Here is a 25,521-nt window from a genome sequence, read left to right on the forward strand (position 1 = left end):
CCTGCAATTGAAGTGTTCTGCATGCCAATCTTTAGGCAGAATTGGCTACGTGTCTGAGCAACCCAATGCCATCTTGACTTTCAGAAATAAAAGTTAACACCCAAGTTGAGGCTGGGCAGATGATGTTTAATAAATGCCTGACCATTTAACATCTATCCTGTCATTTAGATAAATGTTTACAAAAATCTTGTTAAGAATAATAGTGTTAACTTCTTCATTACTATGATATAAGAAATACCAGCCAAGGTCAAAACTAGGCTTAGAGGGTGCTTTCAAATAGGCTCAAAAAATCTGAAGCCTTAAATCTTTCCATGAATATGGCTGCTCCAGGCTCCTCATGAATACTGACATGTTCTGCCATATTTCCTTAAGCTGTGTGGTATAATTGTTATTAAAAATGAAAAATCAAAGCAACAAAGTGACTGAGCCAGGAGCCATCCAGCCTAGGGGGCTTGACAAGTATTGAGCTTCATTAAGTCAGGCAAAGTTTAGCCAGTCTGAAGGTCAATTAGTGTAATCAGTCAGTGCTATAATCTATCCAAAGCCACTTTAATAAGCCAAGGTGCCATCACTGCACACTCCATTGGTAACGAAAGCACTCTTCATTCTCCAGGTTGGGGTGGGAGCAGGTGGGGGGAGCAGAGGCATATCTATAAGGCCTGGGGAAGACATTTAAATAATCATCATGGTTCTTGCTTTATTTAGTTTTCTTCATAAGATAAACTGAAATTCTTTGGTCATTATCTTGATGAAACTGTCTTTCATGAAGCAAAATCATTTTAATTGGGATACTAGCATCTCTTCTTAATGGAACCAATTACCTCTATCAGGCCCTGTGCTTTTCCCTACCCATCTCATTCACTGTCCACCAAATTCATTCAGTACAACTGTCATCATTAGCAACACATATATTGGAGCCAGATCAACAGTCAAATCAACATATGTGCCCTTAGATTTTTTTCTCTATGAGTGCTGATGGTCAGTATAGAAGTTAGGAACATGTCTCACTGATGGAATAGATAATTGTAATAGATTTGTTGCATGAATAACCTTATTCTTCTGTCTCCTTCTATCCATACCATTGCCATGTAACTCTGTACTACCTGCCCTCTGTGACTCTGGGCTTGGTCATGTGTCATGTTTAGGGTCAATGGATGTTGGCCACCATGATGCATGTGGACATTTGAAAGGCTCATTCAACATTGGCTGGCTTGGTCTTGTTCTCTGCCATCCCCAGGAGAAGGACATGCCCAGGCTAGACTGCCTGTCCCAGAAAAAGAGTGACAAACCTATTGACCAGGACTGAGTCACCTCAGTCATCGCTGTCAAGGCCTTCCCAGATCCATTAAGAGCAACAGAATCCAGGCACAGGAGAAGGCCGGGCCAAGATGACCACCTCAGAGCAGTGAGCTACAAATGCTATTGCTGTATGCCCCTGAAGTACTGTTATACTACACTGTTGTGACAACAGATAACTGATAAAATACATAGAATAAGTTTTCATGGTTACCAAATCACCTTTTGGTGAAGTGGGAGAGACATCTTGAAAATAAATTTCTGATCAATTAGTGGACTAGTCTGGGGCCATTTCAATTCATTTCTTTGGCCAAATGTATTGAAATATATAGCCATGGACTGTGTGTAAGAAAATCACAGCTGTAATTTATTATTTTTATAGATTAAATAAACACTTTACTTAAAAAGTTATAACAAAGAGACAAGTCACTGGGACTAGGACAGGGAAGGGTTGATCGGGGCTTTTCCTGAAGGACAGTAATAGGTACTTAGCTCCTACTGTTGATTTCATTTTCTGCCCCAGCACACACAGGTCAGTATCAAATTCCTCCTTTACCTCCACAATAGGCAAGAGCACTTGCCTTTATGAGAAGAGACAGTGAAAAGCTGCCTCAGGGTCCCAAGGAGTGCTGGAATCATTGTGGATCTCCAGATGGCTTAATCCAGCAGGTACAGCACCTTGACATGGTGCTGTTAAAAATGTTAGCAAAAAATGGAGCCCACAATTGCTGGATGCAGCGTAAGAAAGCAAAGGAGAGGCTAGTGGAAGGGAGAGGATATGCAAGAGACAGAAGCAGCTGCAGCAGTGAGATGAGGAGAAGTGGCGAGAGCAGAAAAGCACTGGGAAAAATTAATATTTCATAATAACGGTCTTCATTTAGTGCTTATTTTGTGCCAGATACTGTTCTAAATAATTAGAATAACTTGTTTACTTTCCTCAAAAATCGCTGGCTACTATTTTATTCATTTTATAGGTAAGGAGACTGAGACAATAGAATTAAGTCACTTGTCCACATTCACAAAGCTAACAGATGGCAGTGACAGGATTTGAACCAATCTTGCTTGGCCCCAGACTACATGCTTTTAAATACTAACATACACAAGCTCTCATATGTCTACTTTGTACCAGCTTTGTGTACATTATTGACCAAAAACAATGGTATATATGATGACAGCAGCAAACATTCCAGGAACAAATGTGATCCCTGGATGAGTAAAGTATATATACAAGGGATTCTGAAAGCTCCCCTCTTCCCTACCCATGATATAGTAAGACCAAAAAGAAGAAGAGCGCCTGTGGAGAGGATAAAAGAAGAGACCCCATGGCAGATGGACACCATAACACGGAATCAGTGATCCTACCAGAGGTAGAAGTGACGCTGAGTCCTAATGAATACCTACTCTGAGACTAGAATGAGACCTGCTCGATACTCACTATGAGACTCTGACTTCCTGGGGGTTTAGGGATCTGGAAACAAATGGAGAACTTGTGGTCTAAGATATGCCTACTGCAACAATGTATTCGATGAATTATACTTGCTCTAATGTAACCATTTTCTTATAACTCTTAATGATCAAAATGTTTTAAAATAGTAAATTGTAAGATGCTAAAAAAAGTGTGTTTCTTAGGATTCTAACTGGGTTCAGGCCAGGGGACAAGAGACTTCTCTCAGAAAGACTGGTATCCATTTTCCATGCTTTGATATGGTAATTATGGTTTATATGGAAATCCATAAGCCAGGTGGTGGCAGAGGTGAGCCTTACTATAGAGAAATCTTTGAAAGCTGCAAATGCAGCTTGGTACTGTGACAATCTAGCATTCTAATTTGCATTCTCACTCTTAAGAGTATTAGGATCAAAACTTCTTAAATATATCTATTCCATAGTCTATAAACACAGGCATATCCAAAAGTGGGAGCCAGAGTCCTCAGCAGCCAGGACCAGGGACATCTTGAACTTGGTATCAGCCAGCAAGTGCAGAAACTCATAAATACTGCCTTCATTAGCTCATGGGCCCTGTGATTTGTGTCTCTGATGAGCAGGGGCACATTTTTTTGACCCCTCTAGTAAACAGGCAATGTAATTCCTCTGTAAATTGACTACTAGAATGGTTTAAATGCCCTTGCCTACAAGCTGAAAGGCATAGTTAACACTTTTCACATAAGCTAGAAGACCAAAATTTAGCTATCAATCAACCAGGGCAGAAAGGAATGACTTGACAAAATCATTCGTTAAGTCTGACAGGAGTCAAGAACACAAGACTTTCTTCCAACGATTTAAATGTATGTGTGACAAAGGAATATTAATTGCATAAGACAAGGCATTTAAAGGTATTAGCTCAGCACTACCAGTCTATTTTACCCAATTAAGGCTATTCATCAATGTAAATAACTGCATTTTCTTCAGCAAACCCAAAGGAATGTAGTCAATGGATCATACCTGCTCTAGCAGTTCTTACTTCGTGGGAGTGCAGAGTCACGAAAGAATAGACACAGTTTAACTCACTAACTCAAAAAGAAAAATAAACTGTCTCAAAAATAACCAAAAGCTGTCTACCTATCGGATGGGGCATGAGGAGTATATGCTGTATATTGAGAGACATCTAATACTGCAAAAGTATTTTGTACAAAGTCTAAAAACCTGCAACCATTTGATAAATATGAAACAGTTCCCTGCAAAAGACAGTCCAAGAAAAAAATGTCTCTCCCCAGTCAACCAGTTTTGCAGAAGCTCACACTTGCATAAGACTTTGAAGGCTGTGTGCCTCATTTTAATGTACTCAATGAAAAACATCTCTGCAATTCCTTTTACTGGAGAAATATTCATTCTTGAAAAACTAAAAAAGGTCTCTTATTTGCCTTTAATTGTGAAATTCAAAATTCCTTTCTGATCTCAAGAGAAATAATGGACCTAGAAGGAAAAATTTACACAAATGCCATAGTTTTATTCAAGATATTTAACTGTTATGCCAAAAAAGTGAAATGAGAGTAAACGTACAAAAATACCATGCTATAGATACTAATGCAATTAGCTCGAAGGTGGCAGGAACCTTATTATAAGAGACATAAGAAGCCCTCAGAAAGAAATTATGCTTTATCGCTTACTTAGTTTACTAAACTGTACTCAAGGGCCAGTGTTCAGTCATTTATTCCTTCTACTGGCATTTCAGTAGCTCTTGGTAGACGAAGCACTGTTTTTGGCCAGGGATACAGAAAAAAAAACAAGACAAGCCATCTCCTCTCACTTTCTGCTGAAAACTCCTCCACTGTCTCAACTCCCAACTACTAACAAAGCTACAGTGATCAACATGACCTCATATATGGTTGACTGGCCTCATAAATGGTGCTTAGAGGTAAGCACAAGCTACTTGTGTCGAATGTGTTGGAGGCTGGCCTAAACAACACTGTAAAAAAGTCTAATTTTTCTACATTTCTTTCATAGCATATTGCACTTTTTTTTTCTTACTTACAGATTATCTTAAGATTTCTCCACCCCTCCATCAGAACAGGCATTCTTTTAATCGCCCAATGTCTAAGCCCAGAAGAGTTGGCATTTCAAAAGGGTTAAGTTTTAGGTGGCAAGGGTGAAGGTGGAAAAGACATTTCTAGCATAACTTCCTTGCTCAGATATCTGAACCCAGACCAAAAAGCAAGTCAACTCTTCTGCATATGTGGAAGGTCTACTCAGTTTCTGGCTGCTAATTTTAATAATAATCCTGTGCATGTCCTGTTTTTATAGCTTGCAGAGAACTTTCCTAGACATTATTTCATTTGTCCTTCCTTACAATGTCATGGTGTGAGTGAAGAGTGCTGTTTGTAGGGTGAGCATCACTATTTGTGTTGTTTAGATGAGGAAAGGGAGGATCCTCTGGTTGCATATAGCAAATGCCAGAGTCAGGTGTTCGGGCTCCAATAATAATGTCATTTTACTTAAGATCTATGTCTTTATGGACCCTGGCTGTTGAAGTTCACAAATCCTAACTGGACAAAGGTCACTTTTCTTTCAATTCTTCACTCCACCCCTAGTCAACTACTTACTCCCAGCCTTATGTCTCATCCACCATTGCTTGCTCCAAAGGGGGATCTAAGATCAGATGCCTGGATGTTTTATTCTGAGTATCTAATATCTGCCATTGATTAACTCATGGTGAATAGGCACAAGTTGCTTTGAGTACAGTGTGAAAAAGTCAAAAGCTGCATCCAGTTTTTAGGTAAGGTAGGTAATGGTCCCTACCAAGGACCTTCAGGAACCTTGTAATATGCCCCAAAAATGATTTAATCCCCTCACAATTTAATTGATAATTGGGAAAGACAATTTCTGAACGGATGAATTTGATGGCAGGCTAAGAGCAGAAGCCTATAAAAAATGTGTGGTTAAAGAGCATGAAGCAAGATACAGAGACGAGCTCTCAAAACCTATTATTTCTTTCAAATGGGGTCAATCCTACCACACCTGTTATGGTGTGGTAGGATTGGTACCAAGTAGAGTCACCTGGTTCTGTACTTCCACATGTCATGCATTCCACATTACAGCACAAGTCCTGTGGGTCTTAGAAGAATGTCTATTATAAACATAAGCACCCGGGGAGGAACCCAGACAAAACTCACTACTTCTCACTCTAGGTATGAGTGAAACCTCAGTTCACCTGAGTGGGATGAGTAACTTGGGGGAATAAGATGCTGTTGAGTGAGGAAGGAAGAATGATGGGCACTTACTTCTTGGTGCAGATGTCACTGATAAATGTACCTCTAAAGTTTCCGGCCATTTGTGGTCAGTAAAGGGCTCAGAAAACCATTTACCACACTCAACTGTTTTACTCCAATTATGGATAACGGTAAGCCTCTGAGCTACCTTCCCTCTCCAGAGTTCTTCCTTCTCCAGAGTTCTGCTATAATATGCAATACTTTTCACTTCCTGTCTTTAACTATTGCACAGCATTGCATTTCCAACAGCTGCTGAATTTTTCCCTAGAGGTTCTTCATTTCAGATAGAAGCCCAATGATTACTCCACATTCCCAACTTTGTGGAAATCCTATAAAATGACTGGTGCTGTCGCTATTTAAGGGAAAAGTAGTTGGATTCAAGGTCCTTTAGCTTTTCAGGGAATTCAAGTGCTTACACCATATTTGTCTCATCTCAAGCTAGGTTTACTTTTAGAGCAGGGGATTGGCAGACTCTTCCCTGTAAAGGGCCAGGTAGTATAGATTTTGGCCTTTGTGAGCCAGTTAGTCTCTGTCATGACTAATCAAGTCTGCAGTTGTAACACAAAAGCAGTCAATACAACATTGCATAATCAAACAGAAGGCTAAGTTTGGGACAGAGATAGTAATTGGCTGATGCCTGTTCTAGATGGTTTCATCAGTGGATTTTAGTCTTACATGCCTCTCACTCTATACACAAGTTTCTACTGCAATCTCTGGCTATTTCAAGCTCCATTTACCCACTGCTTACTTGTAACTAAGCATCTGCTGTGTCCAGAAGCTACCTCCTTAAGAAGAGAACTGAGGAGGCCAAATGTGGTCTCTAAGAGCCCCCAGGTGATCAGTGTGACTGGTATTTGATCAAATGACTTTTGTTATTTCTTTGCCTCATACTCTGCTAGAAAGCAAAGGTTATTCTAGTGATCCCTAAGAAATTCCTTCTCTAATATAAGCTTTGAGGCAAGGAAGGAAGAAGAAAGTTACATGGAAGAGTAGAAGTTGTATCTAGTTAGGTTAGCTGGACTGCTTAATGGAGGTGTTCTGACCTGGACTAGACCCCAAATCATTAATTTCCTGCTGATTTGGCAACAAGGGTGCTTCCACACCCTTGATACTGTTGCCAAAACACACAGAGAATGCACCCAAAGAGCAGCAGGCAAGCTGGTTTCTATGGTAACTTGTGACACAATGCCTACTTGATCAGTCAGAAGTTATCCCCTTTCGACTAGTTAATTTGGTATCTGTAGATACAGCCACAGGACCACATTGGTCTAAGCCTCCATATTTCAAAGGAGAGGGTGACGGAAATCTGCTCAGAGTCCATTAGCTCTGACTTCTCCCTGCCCTTGGAACTTAGCATCCTCTTGTTCCCATTTTTCTGGTCTCCCAGCCTTGTTCAAAGGTGCATTTTTTTTTTTTTTTTTCTCTCCGAGACAGAGTTTTGCTCTTGTTGCCCAGGCTGTAGTACAGTGGCACGATCTCAACTCACTGCAACCTCCGCCTCCCGGGTTCAACCGATTCTCCTGCCTCAGCCTCCAGAGTGGCTGGGAATACAGGTGCACGCCACCATGCCCAGCTAATTTTTGTATTTTTAGTAGAGACGGAGTTTCACCCTGTTGGCCAAGATGCTCTCGGTCTCCGGACCTTGTGGTCCACCCACCTTGGCCTCCCAAAGTGCTGCCATTAGAGGCGTGAGCCACCGCACCTGGCCCAAAGGTGCTTTTTTAGTTTTACAGTCACCCCCTTTAGACAGTTGCAACTCATACTGTAGCTACGACTTAAGGCAACCTGATCCTTGTTGAAATTGAAGGAATCAAATAAAAATACAGAAGTCCTACCCTTAACAGTTAAACAGGATTGATGCATTTGTGAAAAACTAAGAAATTATGGAAGGAAAAAGGATGGGTCTGGGACTGATTAATCACCCAAACTTCTGACAACATTTATGGTTGGATTAAAGAGAAAATACACTCTTATCCTCAAACTCCTCAGGACAAATGGTTCTCCTTTAATCCTGGAATGCTCAGGCACAATCCATTCAACCATTTCTCACTGAATACACCAGGCAAGTCTGGTAGTCTCCTGATATGCATTTAATCAGATATTCCCTCAGCTAAAATGAAAGTCCTTTACTTTTTTCCCTTACGATTAATTAGAATAATAATTATCAAAATCCCATTCACAGTTCAGTTTCTGGTATGGAGCTGGACACAGATGTGAATGGCTTAAGGAAGAAAGAAATGGTGATTATATTAAACACGAAGCCTATTATTATGATTATTATAGAAAAACTCACGTCTCATTAATAATTGATATTTACCTTATGCTCTTCCCATTAAAGAATTTTAATAAAAGCTATAAACTAAGAGCAAAGTGTACCAACTTTAACAACCACAGTCATTAAAAGGACAGGCTTCAGAGTCAGCCCACTAGAGTCATCTAACTTATGAGGCTTATATCAGTACAAAATTTAATCTTCTTATTGCAACTTCAATACTCTACTCTGGAAAAAAAGTTTTTTTGATAGTAATATGTCTCTGAAGAATTGTAGGGATCGTCAGTAAAGAATCAAGTAAAGAATGGACACTAAAAAACTGTCAGTGTCAGTGGACAGCTTTACTTTTCTGACCTTCATACACAACCAGGTACAAACAGGAGTAATAGATCAGATGATCACGACAGCTGATTATTTCAGTTGTCTCAATGACCAGAGACATGCCCAGTTCCTAAGCCTAACCATTCTTAGCACTCATTGCTACAATAAGGCAAGGCAATTGTTGGAGAAGCCATGGTTTTGAATGCAATAATGTTTAATATTTATAGGTCTCTGGAACTCTAAGTAGAGTTCTTTACTGAAGTTTTTATCTGGGGCTTACACATAGGAAGAGAAATCAGTTTCGCAGCACAAAATCAACATCAATGGTTGATAATTACAAAATCACTAATCTCAACTCAATTTTCTAATAAGTAAAATTACCCAATAATTGTACCAACTGCTGTAATGAAAGAATAAGCTCCCATATTTAAAGCTGAGGTTAACAAAAGGCATCTTAAAATTCCTGAAGAAAGACCTCTTGCCCTGGGAAGACCCATAGTGTCCCTTCCACCCCTAAGAATCTGTGAACCCATGATTTCTGAATCAATAGCTTCTTGTCAAAGATAGTTGAGAAATAAGTCCACGAAATAGTACTATTTTTCCTCTGTCTCCTTTCCCCAACTCCTACCCATCTCCTCATTTTGGGGGTAACTGAAAATCATTAGACATATGTAACCACATACTTACTAGTCTGCTTTTAAAATCAGTGTTTAAAGAGATCGTAGCCTTCTTCAAGTTAAGAAGATATGTGATACTTCCCCCCTCATTGGGGGACATTCTTTGTTGAGAGAATTACATATATTACTATTTTTTCCTCTATATAACGGGAAAATCAACAAATCCAGGAGCTGTGTTTTTTTCAAGAAAAGTAATAAAATCGACCACTTGCTAGACTGAAAAAGAACAAAGGAGAGAAGAATCAAATAGACACAACAAAAAACGATAAAGGGGATATCACCACTGACCCCATAGAAATACAAACAACCATCAGAGAACACTATAAACACCTATGCAAATAAACTAGAAAATATAGAAGAAATGGATAAATTCCTGGACACATACACCCTCATTTTGTGAGGCCAGCCTCATCCTGATACCAAAACCTAGCAGGGATACAACACAAAAAGAAAATTTCAGTCCGATATCCCTGATGAATATCAATGCAAAAATCCTCAATAAAATACTGGCAAACCAAACATGGTAGCACATTCAAAAGTTTATCCACTACCACCAAGTCAGCCTCATCCCCAGGTTGCAAGGCTGGTTCAACATACACAAATCAATAACTCTAATTCATCACATAAACAGAACTAAAGACAAACATCACATGACTATTTCAATAGATGCAGAAAATGCCTTCAACAAAATTCAACATCCCTTCATGTTAAAAACTCTCAATAAACTAGGCATCGATGGAACATACCTCAAAATAATAACAGCCATTTATGACAAACCCACAGCCAATATCATACTAAATGGAAAATTTTCCATACTCTAGTATGACAAAAAATGCCTGTTCTGGGTACAGTTTCTTGAAATGTGGCACCATATGTGCATCAGTAAACATTATGTGTAGAGTAAATTAAACCGAGTCTTATAATTAGGCAGTAAGGAAATTACTGTAGACCTGAAAGAGTAAATCAGCAGTATTAAAATGTTCTCCATTTTCTCTAAAGCACTTCAGAGTGCCATAAAAAGCCCATGTCACTGTGATAAACATCAAGAAGAAATGCATTTTGAGCAACACAACCTAAAAGACAACTGCAATTCAAATAGGTCTTCAAAACTGGAGTCCAAGGTGTCATCTCATAAAATTTAAAAGCCAGCCCTTTTGTCACTAATGTGAGAAGAAAAAGAAAGCCATCTGACATTGAGACTTTGCGGGGAACTTTCTTCTACAGCAGGTGCAATAAAGATTTTGATAGATAGAGGCTCTGGAGCAGAGCCAGGACTAACAAGAGGTTCATCCATGATGAAGAAGACAGCAACATTGTAAATACAGACAGAATCAGTATTGCTGATTTTCCTTTTGCTTCTAGCTTCAATATGGTGCAGCACTGGCACTATTTTATTTGTGATGATCCTATCTTTATTTACATTGTTGATGTTTTGTTCATCACGGATTTCTGCATTATTTTTAATTTTTTTAAATGCGGCACACAATATTATTTATCTTGATTACTGAGCTTTTTGGTAGCACCTAAAATCTTGCACCTGAGGCTGTGCCTCACTTGCCTTACCCTTGTCCTGGCCCTGCTCCAGAAAGCTACAGATCTTTCCAAGCCCTACAATAAGAAGCAGTGAGCAATCAGACCATTCATTTCTAACCTATGCCCAGAGGAGAGGAGCCTTGTGAAATAATAAGAAATATATAAATATATAGAACTATATAAATATATAATTTATAGTATATAAATTATATAAATATATAAGATAGAAATATATAAATTGATCCTGGTTCCTGAACCCCTCGTTCAGACCTCTGCCCTGGTTCCTAAAACCCTTGTATATAAGGGGTACTAGGAGAACCTTTTGTTCTAATATTTGGTCTTTAACCCCAGTAACTGACACAGAACTCTTAAAATATTTATAATTTCCTAGGTAGTAACATTGGAAACAGCTTCTAAAGCCATTGAAATTTCTTGGGTGACAGCATCTTTTATTCTAATGAGGCAATTTTTGATGGGCTCCTGGATAGTCTCAGGATCCAGGCTGTTTGCAAGGGAAACCAACCATGTCATTAGAATGTCAGAACTTTTAGCCCCACCCACCCCAACCTCCAGAGAGGTAAGAGAAGCTGAAGGTTGAGTTAATTGCCAATGGCCAATGACTTAATCAATCATGCCTATGCAATGCATAAAAACTCAAAAGGACAGAGTTTGGAAATCTATTGGTTGCCAAAAAAAAAATGGAAGTACAGAGAAGGTGGTGCACCCAGAGAGGGCATAGAAGCTCTGAGCCCCTTCCCACATACCTCATCCTATGCATCTCTTCCATTTGGCTGTTCACCTGTATATTCTTTATAATAAATAGATAAAAGTATGCAGTTTCCCTGAGTTCTGTGGGCCACTCTAGCAAATTAATTGGTCCTGAGGGAGGATTAATGGGAATCCCCCATTATACAGCTGGTCAGTCAGAAGTATAGGTGACAACTTACTACTTTCAACTGGGATCTGAAGTAGAAGCAGTCTTGTGAAAACGAGCTCTTAGTCTATGGAATCTGAAGTTATCTCCAGGTAGACAGTGTTAGAATTGAATTGAATTATAGGACAGATGGCTGGTGTCAAAGAACTGTTCAGTGAGGTAACATCATACCACATACATTTTGGTGACTAGAGGTGAAGTGTGCTATGGAGAGTGTGTGAGAGTAGGAAAAACACAACTTTTTTTTTTTCTTTTTTTTTTCTATCTCTTACAAGCCTCGAACATGGATTTTCTGCCCCTGAAAACAGGTATTGTCTCTGTGAAGTAGAAAGGTCTTGTAGAGGCCGAGGAGACTGGAGAAGAGTTGGAAAGGCCTCACAAATCCTCAAATATACTGCCAGAGGGAGTGGGATGATGTCTGAAAGTTCCAACTATCGGAAACAAAGACAGTAGAATTCAAACATGGCAGAATATCAGAAATAAGTAAAAAGCTTGTTATGACAGAGATTTTAAGGTGCCACCAGAGATACATGAAGTCAGAATCTCCCAAAATGGAGTCAAATATCTTCATTTTAGCTGCTCTTGAGCTAAGTCTTCTCAAGCCAACTGAGTAACAGGAAACTACTGGATTAGGGTAGCCTCATTAATCATGGAAATTATCCTCAAAATATAAGTGGACGTTTTACGCTAGCAAATCTAGCCCTTGAGACAATGGAACCAGAGACATGTGAGTTTAGAATGGAGGCAAGTTGATGACTGGGATATTTCCTGGGTGGGGTGGCTACAGACAGGGGATTCTTCACTCTTTCAGCACCTGTGTGGTTCAGGCTTCCTTTATTTTGGGCACTAGGATATTACCTGAAGAAACAAAGACTAGAAAGACATGAGCACTGGCAAAAACAAATAAACAACTTAAACTCACTGCAAAAAGTGTCATAATAGAGATATTTTTAAATGCTCTGGGAGTCTACTGGATAAATCCTGTTTACAGGAATTGGATAAAGTTGTGACGATAAGGTGACATTTAAGCTAAGCCTAGTAGGAAAAGATGTGAGTTTTCTTGGAAGAAAACAAAAAGGGGTGGTGGGAGCATTCCAGGCAGAAGCAACACAAGTGCAAAGGCAGAAGGATCTGGAAACACTGACTTATTAGACTGCTGGGGCAATCATAACTGGGGTCTAGGAGTTACCAGGAAACTGGGGTCTAGGATACTGGTTAGGAGGTTGTGGCCATGGCCATTTTTTTGTGTGTGAGAAGCAGCACATTAGGGCCAATGCCAGTGGAGAGGAGCAATGGACTCAAAATGCATTTAGGAGGTGGTATCAATTGTACTCAATAGCTGAAGGAGATTTAAGGAATAACAAAAGGAGGAGTTGCATGGGACCGTCACTCTCTTGAAAAGTGGATCACAGTGGGAAGCACATAATTGTGTAGAGCCATGGTGGGGTGAAGGTTTGGTTGTAGGATAACCTGGGAATTTCATTCAGCTCAAGAAGAGGACAAAGATGAGTCAAGGGCATGTAATGTAAATAGAGAGGTGTTCAAACTAACATCACCTTCTTCACAATTTTCCACCCAAGCAAAAAGCAATGTTGAATTCCCTCAGCCATTAGCAGTGGCATCCATGGGAATCATGAAGGCACAACATGAGGACATCCTAGAGCAAATGGGCTCCCACCAGGGTTGGTGGTGACAGCAGGCATGGCAGAGCCGGAAGAAAGATGACTCACTTTCTGAATTTCATATTGTCCAGCCTTCTTGGGAAATAGGGAGATAAAGAAATATCGCAGTCCTGATGGAAATTTCCCCTGGGAAAGATGATGCCAGAAGCCATTTCAGGTAATAAAAGGTAACCTCAGCAAGGAGGGGTCAAACGGAACAGATATATTTGACTACAAGCTGACTGCAAATATCCACTGAGTACATTCAGTCAGAATCAAGGCGATTAGCTGTTATCATCAGCTCTAGAAACACCTCAATTCAGGCCATAATGGTAGATGCACCACACACTCTAAAATTATCTCGTTTTCAGTGACAGCTTTGGATAAGAATCCCAGTCTAAACATAGCCTCCAACAACAAATATGGGCGAACCTCACTTAACCAGCATGGGTGTAGTAAAATGAATGTTCTGGTAAACTGAAAGGGCATTCTATGAAACAATCTTTGTTATTTAAGTCACCATGGTTGAAAATATTCTAAGTTTCTCTGCTTAGGAATTTCATGCTGAAAAATGTGATGGCATTTTTGTTTCATAATCTTACAGTGGATCTTCCAGTCTCAGGATCAGGATTCTTAATGGTATTATTCTCTTTGTTAAATATAGAAGAAGGTGTTGGGAATTGAACCAAACACAGACATTATCTAGAAGGTGTTTTGGGGCTCAGTTATTGCTATTCACTCCTTCCCTTCCCACTTTTCCTTGATTTCTAGGGCCTAGAGAAATTAGCAGAAAAGAATAAATCAGTAGTTGAAGCTTCCACTTCATTGAGAGCTTTCATGTTCATACTTATGTTATAGATCCCTCTGCTCAGTCTAGTGTACCATTTGATGAAACAATGTTGATCAAGCTATTAGACTCTTCTGCTTCTTTGTGTGATCTAGACTTGCTAGTGTCAAGCCAATGTGTGAACAATCAACCATATGCTGGCTATAATTATAGAAATAAATTGAACCACTTTGTGAGTTGAATAGTACCTTGACAGAGAACAGCTAGCCCAAGATGATATTTCAAGAACTGTTTCCAACTGATGAAATAATGTACTTTGGACTTGGCCTAATGACTATTTTCCAGGTGATAAGTAAATGGTGCTCTGAAATTTAGGGTTGTTTTATCAAGATTTTCCTAAGGTAGAGGTAGCTTGAATGTACTACCCATCATCAAGGGATACATCCAAAGGATAGCCTTTCGTGGTTGGGGTCAGGAGTTTGAGACCAGCCTGGACAACAGGGTGAAACTCTGTCTCTACTAAAAATACAAAAAAAAAAAAAAAATTAGCCAGGCATGGTGGCATGTGCCTGTAATCCCAGCTACTTGGGATGCTGAGGCAAGAGGATCACTTTAGCCCAGGAGGTGGAGGTTGCAGTGAGTTGAGATTGTGCCATTGCACTCCAGCCTACTACCTACTCTGCTCTGCTCCTCCTGGCATTCTTATTCTAATTTATGGTGTTTCTGATTCCATTTCTTTCTTTCTTTTTGTTCAGACAGAGTCTTGCTGTGTTACCCAGGCTGGAGTGCAGGGGTGTGATCTCGACTCACTGCAACCTCTGCCTCCTGGGTTCAAGTAAGCCTCCTGCCTCAGCCTCCCAGGTAGCTGGGATTACAGGTGCGTGCCACCATGATGGGCTATGGTTTTTGGTTTTTTTTTTTTTTTTTTTTTTTTTTTGTATTTTTAGCAGAGACAGAGTTTTACCATGTTGGTCAGGCTGGTCTTGAACTCCTGACTTCAAGTGATCCTCCTGTCTCAACCTCCCAAAGTGTTTGGATTAGAGGCATGAGCCACAATGCCCGGCCTCTGATCCCATTTCTATTTAGCTGTCTCTGGGTTCATATTTCTTGTATTTCAAATCCCATTTGCTGCATGATCATTTTCTGATCTCCATGTTTCCATGGCAGCTTGACAATCTGACCTAGACTCCAAACTCCAGAGATTATTAGCTCTTATATGTAGGGTTTCAGTCTACAAAACACAAACCTTAACACTTGGAGGAACTCAATGTTCTGTAATATATTGTGTTGCCATGTAGATAGCCTCATATCCTTATGAAGAAAAACAGATTCAAATCCAGAAATAAATGATTTAAAAATGTTTTTTACAATGAATTTAAAAATAATTGGCCCTATCATAAGCAGATGTGAGAAAAAGAATAGAATGCCTTAACATTCTCTTTTTTCTGCAATTGTTCTAGAAAATCTATAATTCATGTTTTGAGAGGTCAGATACCTAAACATAATTGCACTTTTTCAAAAGAGGATCCAATGAACCATAACAACTGGAGACCCAAGAGATGATATATCACAAACAAGAAACATGTTTTTGACATTTACCATAGTTGTTTTTTTTTTTCCTTTCTTTTTACAGTGCATTCATCCCACCAATTACAAATCCTAGAGTTGTAGAGGTGCTGCTCAAAACCTCGAAGCACCTCTACATATTTATGTGAACCTTCCTTCTTCCCACATGCACTTCTCAGAGTACATTAGTATATGGTTGACCCACATGCATATGCTGATTCTATGGAGAGGCAGGATGGATTAAAATTTATGAGTATAAGACCCTATAGCCAGATTGCCTGGCTGCAACTTCCACATGTCCACACCCTGTATGGCCATGGGTGCTGTACTGGTCTGTTCTCATGCTTCTAATAAAAACATACCTGAGACTGGGTAATTTATAAAGGAAATAGGCTTAATTGAGTCACAATTCCACAAGGTTGGGGAGACCACACAACCATGGAGGAAGGTGGAGGAAGAGCAAAGTCACATCATACATTGTGGCATGCAAGAGAGCATGTGCAGAGGAACTCCCCTTTATAAAACCATCAGATCTTGTGAGACTTATTCACTATCACAAGAATGGCACGAGAAAGACCTGCCCCCACAATTCAATTACGTCCTACCAGGTCCCTCCCATGACATGGGAATTATGGGAGCTACAATTCAAGATGAGAATTGGGTGTGGAAACAGCCAAACTAGTATCAGGTACATTACTTGGCTTAACATCCTCATCTGTAAAATAAGCATGGTGACAATCTTTTAGAGCTAGTGTGTGATTAAATGTGGTCAGTACAGAGAGATAACTTAGAACAGTTCCAGGTACCTTGCAAGGACTTAATACAAGTGAGTTATAAATTAGTTTACATTTTATGGACAGTAATTTTACAAGCTCTCCATGGTAAGTAACTGTTCACCTTCAGCCAGAGTTTGTACATAAGGAATTGGGTCAAAAAGGAGACATCTAAGGAATTTTTTAGTTGTAACTTGTTTTTTATTAATCTTGGAAGATTTTTCTGTAGTACTACTTGGAGACACAACATTAATGAATCAGCTTTTAAACATTCTATCCAATAACATGTTTTGCCTATTGATTTTTAATGCCTTGTTATATTACTATCCTAAGTACTCACCTTAATGTTAAAGCATTCTCTATATAGATTTTTGTTGTTAAAAATGTTTTGATTGTAATAATAGAATTGAGATCTTTGTCAGGTTGACACTCACTAAGTCTCATTGCTGGAATCATTGTGGTGGCTAGTAAGGGTGAAGGAATAAGAATTAGGCCTGTGATTTGTTTTGGGAGTGAAAGAGTTGCTAAGTTTAGCAACACTGTAATGTCATAGATATTATTTATTAGCTTCTCAGAGAGAAATGTTTGGGTGCTGATTCATCAACTTGGAAAAAACAGGGACTAATAAAAATACAAAAATAATATTCAGAATCAACTAGCATTCCTGTATCTATAGGAAAAATTAAGAGATCGTACCTAGAATAGTTCACAGGTGGCACAGAGCAAAAGGGAATAGGGGTGCAGCTGGCCGACACTGACTGAGGCTTCTCCAGGGGATGGATGGACCATGTGGGCCACTAGGCACCCAGAAGGGGCATCAGCCAAGAGCAATTGTCTCCACACTGGGCTGATTCCAGAATCACAGCAGTGACAATAGCTCAGACGCAGGGTCTGCTGTGCCCACAGCTCTAAAATGAGAACACAATGCTCAAAGCTGGGAGTTAGCATCCCCTAAATCCATTTTTGATTTTTTTTTTTTTTTTTTTTTTTTTGAGAGGGAGTCTCGCCCTGTGGCCCAGGCTGGAGTGCAGTGGCGCAATCTCGGCTCACTGTAAGCTCCGCCTCCCGGGTTCACGCCATTCTCCTGCCTCAGCCTCCCGAGTAGCTGGGACTACAGGCACCTGCCACCATGCCCGGCTAATTTTTTGGTATTTTTAGTATAGACGGGTTTTCACCGTGTTAGCCAGGATGTTCTCGATCTCCTGACCTCGTGATCCGCCCGCCTCGGCTTCCCAAAGTGCTGGGATTACAGGCGTGAGCCACTGCGCCCAGCCCATTTTTCATTCTAAAGAAAATAGTCCTTAGGAGGATTCTCCTCTACCACTGCCCCCTGTCATGGGTTTGACTGGTAAGATGGATTCATGTTAATCAGTTTTAAATGATATTTTCACCATTTATAATGCCCCAGTTCCTTGGGATATGTTGCCTCAAGAGAGGAGTTCTACTTACCTGAAAATTCCACTTAAACCAAAATCCGTGATATTCAATTAATCTTGATTTCTTTAAGTATCTACAAGTCTAATTCCACTTTCTTTCATTAGGAAAGTCCAAAATAACGATCATGATTGACTTTATTTCTTTTCAATTTGGTGGCTAAAATTTTTCAAGGCTCCAGGGTCACCCTTCTGAAAATCACTGCCCGAACTTAGGGCTATAAGGAGGAGGCAGGAGACTGAAAGAGTGGGACGTCATGAATGTCACTGAAAATATTTTTTAATAAACTAAAATCTTTGATTTCACCTTTTTTTCCCTATGAGATTTGATCTCTACATGTGTACAGGGAAGTGGACATGATCACTGAGCATTCTCTTTTAGAATCTGCTCTAGCATACATTTATCTGTAATTAAGAACAGAAAGTATGTCAGCAGTATACATTGTTTGAGCCATTAGCATTCTCTGAGCCACTGTTGTGGAGGGGCTATCAGAGACCCAGGTAACACCTTGTTAATCTAATTACTAGTTACCCAAATCTTAGCTTATGACCTACCTGGGCCAAACAAATTAGTCATTGCATGTTCCATCTGCTCAAGTGCTAGGTAGCTTCAATTTAGATCAGAGAAGCTTTTGTGCCACTACAGGTGTACATGGGGAGGCAGAGGAGATGAAAAGAAAGACAAAAATATCTCAACATATGGGTAGGGATGAAACTGACAGATGGGGACCATCGTCGTTTTAGAAAGGCAGATTGGAGAAGAGAAAGATGTTTCAACCAAATTCATGGATACGGTGTGAAATTGTGCCATAACTGTGGGATCTTAATACCATGAAACAATTTCCTTTTTATCCTTATTCCTCTATATTTTGAAGAAACGTAAGGAAAAAAATAAGATACATGGAATAATTTCAGGGAAGGACACACTCCTTCCACTGCCATCTTACAGGAAGCTCTCTGAGGAGCTTGTCACCTAAACATTTAAAATTCCACCATAATTTTTCACCTTCAAATTTTACCACTGTCCTCTGGTAAAAAGAGTCAACCCTTTCCAGGAATTGTAATATGAGAGTACAAATTACTTTTTCATTCCGTTATAGTAATAATAATAATAATCCTGCTATGAGTAGTCCATGATTGAAAAGAGCTGAAGGGCCTTGTTCTTGAATGTAAAAAATGTAATCACTGCTAAGACCAAGGGATCAGGAAGATAGGAGGACCCAGTTCATGAATTTTACCTGGTTGACAATCTAGCTCAAGGCAAGACCTGGAGATGTCCTCCCACTGCTTTTAAAAATCTGTGATTATCAGTCATTGGGACCTCTGACATAGGAATGAGAATTTCCCTTAGACTCATACAATCTTATACAGCTTTTTTTTTTTTTTAAATAGTTTACAGATCTAGTTTAGCTCCTTACTTTTGTAAGACCAAGGGATGAAGGATCAACAGTCACACTGCCAGTTTAGTGGCAGAACTAACACTAAAACCAAGGGCTCTGGTATCTGATTCAGTGTTTTCAACTAACCTCCATTCCAATTCCTGCCACCCATATCATTTCATATTAAATGGTGATATGTAGAGATGGTCTAAGAGAGCAAAGAGATAGAGACCTGGCCATATATTCGTTTGCTGTTAGTTACTAATACCTAAAAGGAAAATGTTGTATTCTGCCTTATTTGAAGTAAAGTAAAAGGGAATGTTTCCCCCAAAAGGTTTGTTAGCTGGTGAGCTAGAATATTCATATTCCAGAGATAATTGTGATATCCTCTGAAGGACATCAGATCAAGTGTGTCTACACCTTCAGGTGACGTCTTGATAAAAGCCAAGAAGCTCCCCAGCAGTCAGAAGTGGTGGGTTCCTCTCATTCAAATCATTTCCAAGTTTCTACTTGGCCATTCTTGCCCAGGCCTCTTGCTAATTTTGTTTGTACTTAACACACTGCAGGAGCAAATGCTGGATGTGGCCATGCTAAACCAATTGTTTCAGCTGCAGAAAATACAGCAGGTGCTGCCATGGCAGTGGTTGGTTTTAGCTGGCTGTCACAATCAACAATTAGCGAATGAGATGGACATAGCCAAAGCTACAGCAGGAGACAGGATTCTGCCCTCCTGGGCAGGAATCAAGAAGAGGGGGTTTTATTATAACTCAGTGGGTAGTAGAATCTCTTTCAGAGAAATACTACTACCAAAGAGAGAGGAGTTCATCATGGCCACATATAATATCAGGGTTGTAAGGCAACATTTGCCAGTGTTCATACAACACTTTCAAGGAGAAAAAAGGGCCCTGACTGGAGATTTCTCCCCATTAAGAAAAATAGACCCATTAAACTAATGATGTCATTAGCCATTTTATTCCCTGCTTCCCAAACAACCATCTGATAAGGAAAATTTCTCGTAGATTTATGTTCCCAAGGGAATACACTGACCAAGAGACCTTAATTAACCCATTAGATTAAGAGTTGTATTTCTCATTAACCATTAGCATTCCAGTTTATCACTAAATTCCCGGGAGTTTGATAAGTAAGAACCAGCAAAGATCAGACACAGGCTCTTGGCATAGCTGGATTTGGAAAACTAAAGGCCAGATGTAGTAGTAGTGAATTCATCCAGTCTCCACCGGGACAGACTGGATCTGGGCAGTGAGAAGCCACCTGCTCAGGAACTGTTTCCTTGCTTGCAACGGGCTCATCTCTGTCCAGCAATCTCTACCTTGCCGATAAAATGAGATCTTTTTGTATATGTAGATGTTATAAAGAATAACAACCTCATCGTCATCTCCAAGAAGACACCCTGGAAAAGGATATTGTTGGAAACCACTACTAAACATCATGGAATTAAAGTAAAAATAAAAAATAGTACCTGTCTCCTTAGATCTCTTGTTTTCTTAGTCATCTTATCAATCGCAATGTTGAGAGGATCTCCTTTTTCTTTCCTTCCAGTCTATTAAGAAAAGAGAAATAATTTCTGGTTTAGCATATTCAATGTTAGAGATACTAAAAGTAAAAAAAAAAAATCCGGAAAACATGAGATGTTAAATTCAAACAATTTTTAAAAAGATTATTTTTAATATATAACTATAACATGATTTGGTCTCTAAAGTTGATTTTTCCTGAAATAACTAAAATTGATAAAAATCAATACATTGTCAGGATGGTTACACATATGTCCATATTCAGCTCCACACAAATCTGTGTTTTCATCCCTCCTCCAGATGCTTAGCAGTTAAGTAAATATAACAAGGATGTTTTGTTTTTGCCTTCAAATACAAATGCTTTGTGTGTCTATATTGTGTAGGCACATTTCTGAATAGAAAATAATTGAGATAATAAAAACTAAATCGAAAAGGATTTTAAGTAAATCACCAGAATTCAGAATTTTATACCAGTATTTTTTAAGCCGTACTGCAACTTCTGTATCAAATTCAAAAGAGATGCTTTACTAGAAAATACAGTATTGCGGCCGGGCGCGGTGGCTCAAGCCTGTAATCCCAGCACTTTGGGAGGCCGAGACGGGTGGATCACGAGGTCAGGAGATCGAGACCATCCTGACGAACACGGTGAAACCTCCTCTCCACTAAAAAATACAAAAAACTAGCCGGACGAGATAGCGGGCGCCTGTAGTCCCAGCTACTCGGGAGGCTGAGGCAGGAGAATGGCGCGAACCCGGGAGGCGGAGCTTGCAGTGAGCTGAGATCCGGCCACTGCACTCCAGCCCGGGCGACAGAGCGAGACTCCGTCTCAAAAAAAAAAAAAAAAGAAAATACAGTATTGCTAATCTCTACTCTGTCATGTAGTGAAATGCTAAAAATGATAATAAGCAACCCACAGCTTGAGGTCATGAGGAAAATTTCCCTTATGACTATAACAGGCAGAGATAGAGAAAAAAAAATGTTCTTTAATAAATTATTCACTTGGAAGTTTCACTAGTTTCCTATTTCTTTGCTTTTTCTCCTTTTTTTTTTTTTTTTTGGTGGGTACAGAAAAACAATTAAAACTGAACAAAAAAGAATCCCCATTGTCTTTTTAAAAGAGCAACAAGATTCCCATGGATGAAAAGCTCTATAGACTTTATGGATGACAATTATCTTCCCCTTAAAAGACAAATGTTTTCAAAAACCTTGTCAAATCGATTAAATTATCTAAATTTTAGTCAAACACTACAGATTGATTTATTTATCATGCTAGTGGCAAGTCAATTCTTGTGGCCTACTCAGTCTCTGTAAAATCACGTAGGTCTCTGTAGTAATTTGCTGATATGAGGAAAATGAGATCCCAGATCTTAAGTTGTGCCTAATGGGATAACATGAATTGACAATGCATAAAAATTACCATCCAACAGGTTTCTAAATGTTCTGTTTCCATGACAAAATCCGGGACACATAAAGCTGATACATACATACCAGCTCTCCATAGCTGGGTTTAAAGTAGTCACTCTTCTCTGCCACTTGCTTAATTAACTATTTTTTCTGAACAAATGTCTGATGCACAGTCCTATAGGGTTTTCATTAAAAAGCCCAAACCAAGACATATGTGCATATATTTTTAGTCTTCTAAAATCCTACAATTCCCCATCATCCTTTCCCACTCCCTAAACTCATACACTCACTTTCAGATGTAGACACTAAGGTTTGTAAGTAGAAAGAGCTTAAAATACAGTGGCTAACATTTTACAACTTTGAAATATCAGCCTGCAAATAGCTCCAAGAAAACAAAAGTATATGGAGGAGAACAACGTGCTGCTCTATCTTTCAAGGGAATGTGGTTGTGCAGTGAGTATAATTTCAATGCTCTGCCTCTCCAAGTTCAGCAGTCAAAGGCTATTCCTTTTCTGTTTGGTTCTCTCCTTGCAAATAGGTTGTCGGCCATCAAAATACAGGGCACCTTTGTGGAGCTCTGGACCATGATCATTCTGAAAATCATAATTTCCTATGGCCTTTTCATTTATTAGAATAAGAAAGACTTACTTTCGAAAATTAAGTTATGAGTTTAGTTTAAAATGTGTCTACAACAGACGGAGGGTCGATTAATAAACTTTTCAAAGTAAAAAGAAAAAAATGGAGCCACTTTAGATACACAAAATAATTACTGAGTGAATGTAAATGGCAGACTCTGGGCATATTCCATCCAGCCAGTGCCATATCTATGTAACCATTTTTCAGATAAGAAGAATGAGGATCAAATGGGCCTGGGACTGGTGTGAAGAGAGTGAAGAGGGAGAGAGGGAGTATAATTTAGATGTAAAATTTAAGGTGGCACCAAGGAACTCAGTCATCAAGACAAATAATATTTTAATGTAATATATACTTTTTTTTTTTTTTTTTAGACAGAGTCTTGCTCTGTCACCCAGGTTGGAGTGCAGTGGCACAATCTCGGCTCACTGCAACCTCTGCTTCCTGGGTTCAAGCAATTCTCCTGCCTCAGCCTCCCGAGTAGCTGGGATTACAGGCACGTGCCACCATGTCTGGCTAATTTTTTTGTATTTTTAGTGGAGATGGGATTTCACCATATTGACCAGGCTGGTCTCAAACTCCTGACCTTGTGATCCACCTGCCTCAGCCTCCCTAAGTGCTGGGATTACAGGCATGAGCCACCACGCCCGACCTAATGTAATATTTTTAAAATCAAAACTAATGGAATGAAATCCATGTTGAAAATAAAATATCAAAAATTGAAATAAAGACAGAATCCAATAGGGCTTGGATTAGGGTAGGGCGAACAAGGTGAGTTGTGCAAATGCAGCATCAGATGACATTTTAAACTTTTAAACTTAAAAAAAATGGGGGGATACATTTATTCTTCAAAAATTATTGTTTACCTAAAATTCACATTAACTGGGCATCCTGTCTTTTTATGTGCTAAATCTGACAATCCTACCCCCAGGGGAAAGAGCCATGTTCAAGATTGTAATTGCGGTTGTTACAGACACATGTGGGAGGCTTGGTTGCCCCATTCTGTGAGCAGAAGGGCAACATGTGGGATCTGTATCCCTTCTGGCATCAATATCCTGGAACTGTAAAACACATATCCCTTAGATGTGAGGCATCCTGTTGGTCACTGTGGGGAACACATGAAAAGTGATAGCCACGATTTTCACCATCAAAGAGCTCCTGATACAGGGGAATAGACCAGTACACAAGACTAACAATACCAAAAACTGTGCAGAGATATTAGCATGCTCAACGACTGAGTTGCTCAGAAGAGGGAGAAGATATTGCATTTGGGAAGTCAAGAAATCTCACAGAGGAAAGAGAAAATTCGCTCGACCTTAAGCCCTGTGTAAGATTGGAATAGGAAAGAGAGGCACTTTGACTGGCAAAAAAAAAGTCATGTAGGCAAGAAGGCAAGATGGTTCTGGGAAGGCAGTGAGTGAAACGAGCCAGCTTTTTCTCCATGATGTGAAGAGATCAGTTTGATTAGCTACAGAGACAAATTATTTTTACAAGAGCTTTTTTATAGTGTGATTACTATTAACTTTATTTTGATCTACAAGCCCAGACAATCTCTGGTAACGTTAGTCATTCCATTTCACTTTTGTCCGGATGCTGCTTGTGTAATATTTGTGATCCTGGGTTTCTCCAGCCTGAAAGTCCTTGGTTGAAAACAATTCAGAAATGTAGTTAGTTGACTTGGGTGCCATATTTGTTGTCACTGTACATAAGGCTGGGGAATGTTAAAACAAGGACTAGGATTTAGGAATTTTGGGCCACTGGATGGGATAGTCAATTCACTGGCCCTTTCTAAGCTCCAATTTTAAAAAATGAGGTATTTGTGCAGGAATAACAATAGTAGCTCAGCTTTGCACAGCAAATGGGGACTTGGAAGCCATTATGTCCTACTTTCCTCAGCTCTGTATGTCTAAATGTGGCCATAATTTTAAATTCATCAGTTTAAACTGGACAGGAAGCCAGCTACTGAGAGTGAGACAGAGAGAGGAAAAGAGAGAGAGAAAGAGAGACAGAGACACAGAGACAGAGAGGGAGGAAGAGGAGAGGAGAAAGGGAGAGAGCAATGGGGGATAGTGAGGAGGGAGGAAGAGAGAAGAAGAGACTTGCCTCCTAGTGTCAGCTCCCTATTAGTAGCCTCCATGATCCTGGACTAACCATTTACCCCATTTTTTAAAAAAAAGTCTGAGTTTTGTCATAAGCACAATAGATAGCATAATATATGCTCTGTCTTCTTCACAAGGTTAGCAGGACAATCAATCACAATGTTACTGTGCTAGAAACAATAAAAGACATTAAGACTATTCAGGGTAATTAGGAAAGTATTTCTGCTATGGAAAAGAAATGAAAGAATTGATTTAGAAAGTACATAGAAACTATTTTTGGATCACCTGTCCTTCTGCTTTCTCCATCCAGGCAGATAATGTACAAAATCCTTGCCAAAAACTGGTATCCCTAAAGAAAAAGTTCTCTCTCTTTAAAGAAGGAATATTTGGGGCAGTTCATTTTAAATACACAGCTAGTCTGAGATATTTCTAAGAGGTGAAATGAGGGGCAGAAATTTCAGTTCAGTATTTTACATAGTAGGTCCTGGGACATATTTTGTCTCATAACTAAGGATTTG

The 25,521-nt window shown here is 39.5% G+C and overlaps 1 protein-coding gene across 8 annotated transcripts in view; it reads right to left on the reverse strand.

Moving 5' to 3' along the window:
* Positions 1 to 25,521, reverse strand: part of CTNNA2 (catenin alpha 2) — a 1,154,891-nt gene that overhangs the window by 236,272 nt on the left and 893,098 nt on the right. For all 8 annotated transcript variants that reach the window (XM_030921682.1, XM_030921679.1, XM_030921677.1 and 5 more), the window contains one exon: positions 20,816 to 20,896. In XM_030921682.1, coding sequence (XP_030777542.1) covers positions 20,816 to 20,896 — 81 coding nt within the window. The remainder of the gene's footprint in view (positions 1 to 20,815; positions 20,897 to 25,521) is intronic.

This window comes from Rhinopithecus roxellana, chromosome 17, assembly GCF_007565055.1.
Source record: "Rhinopithecus roxellana isolate Shanxi Qingling chromosome 17, ASM756505v1, whole genome shotgun sequence".
NCBI lineage: Eukaryota > Metazoa > Chordata > Mammalia > Primates > Cercopithecidae > Rhinopithecus > Rhinopithecus roxellana.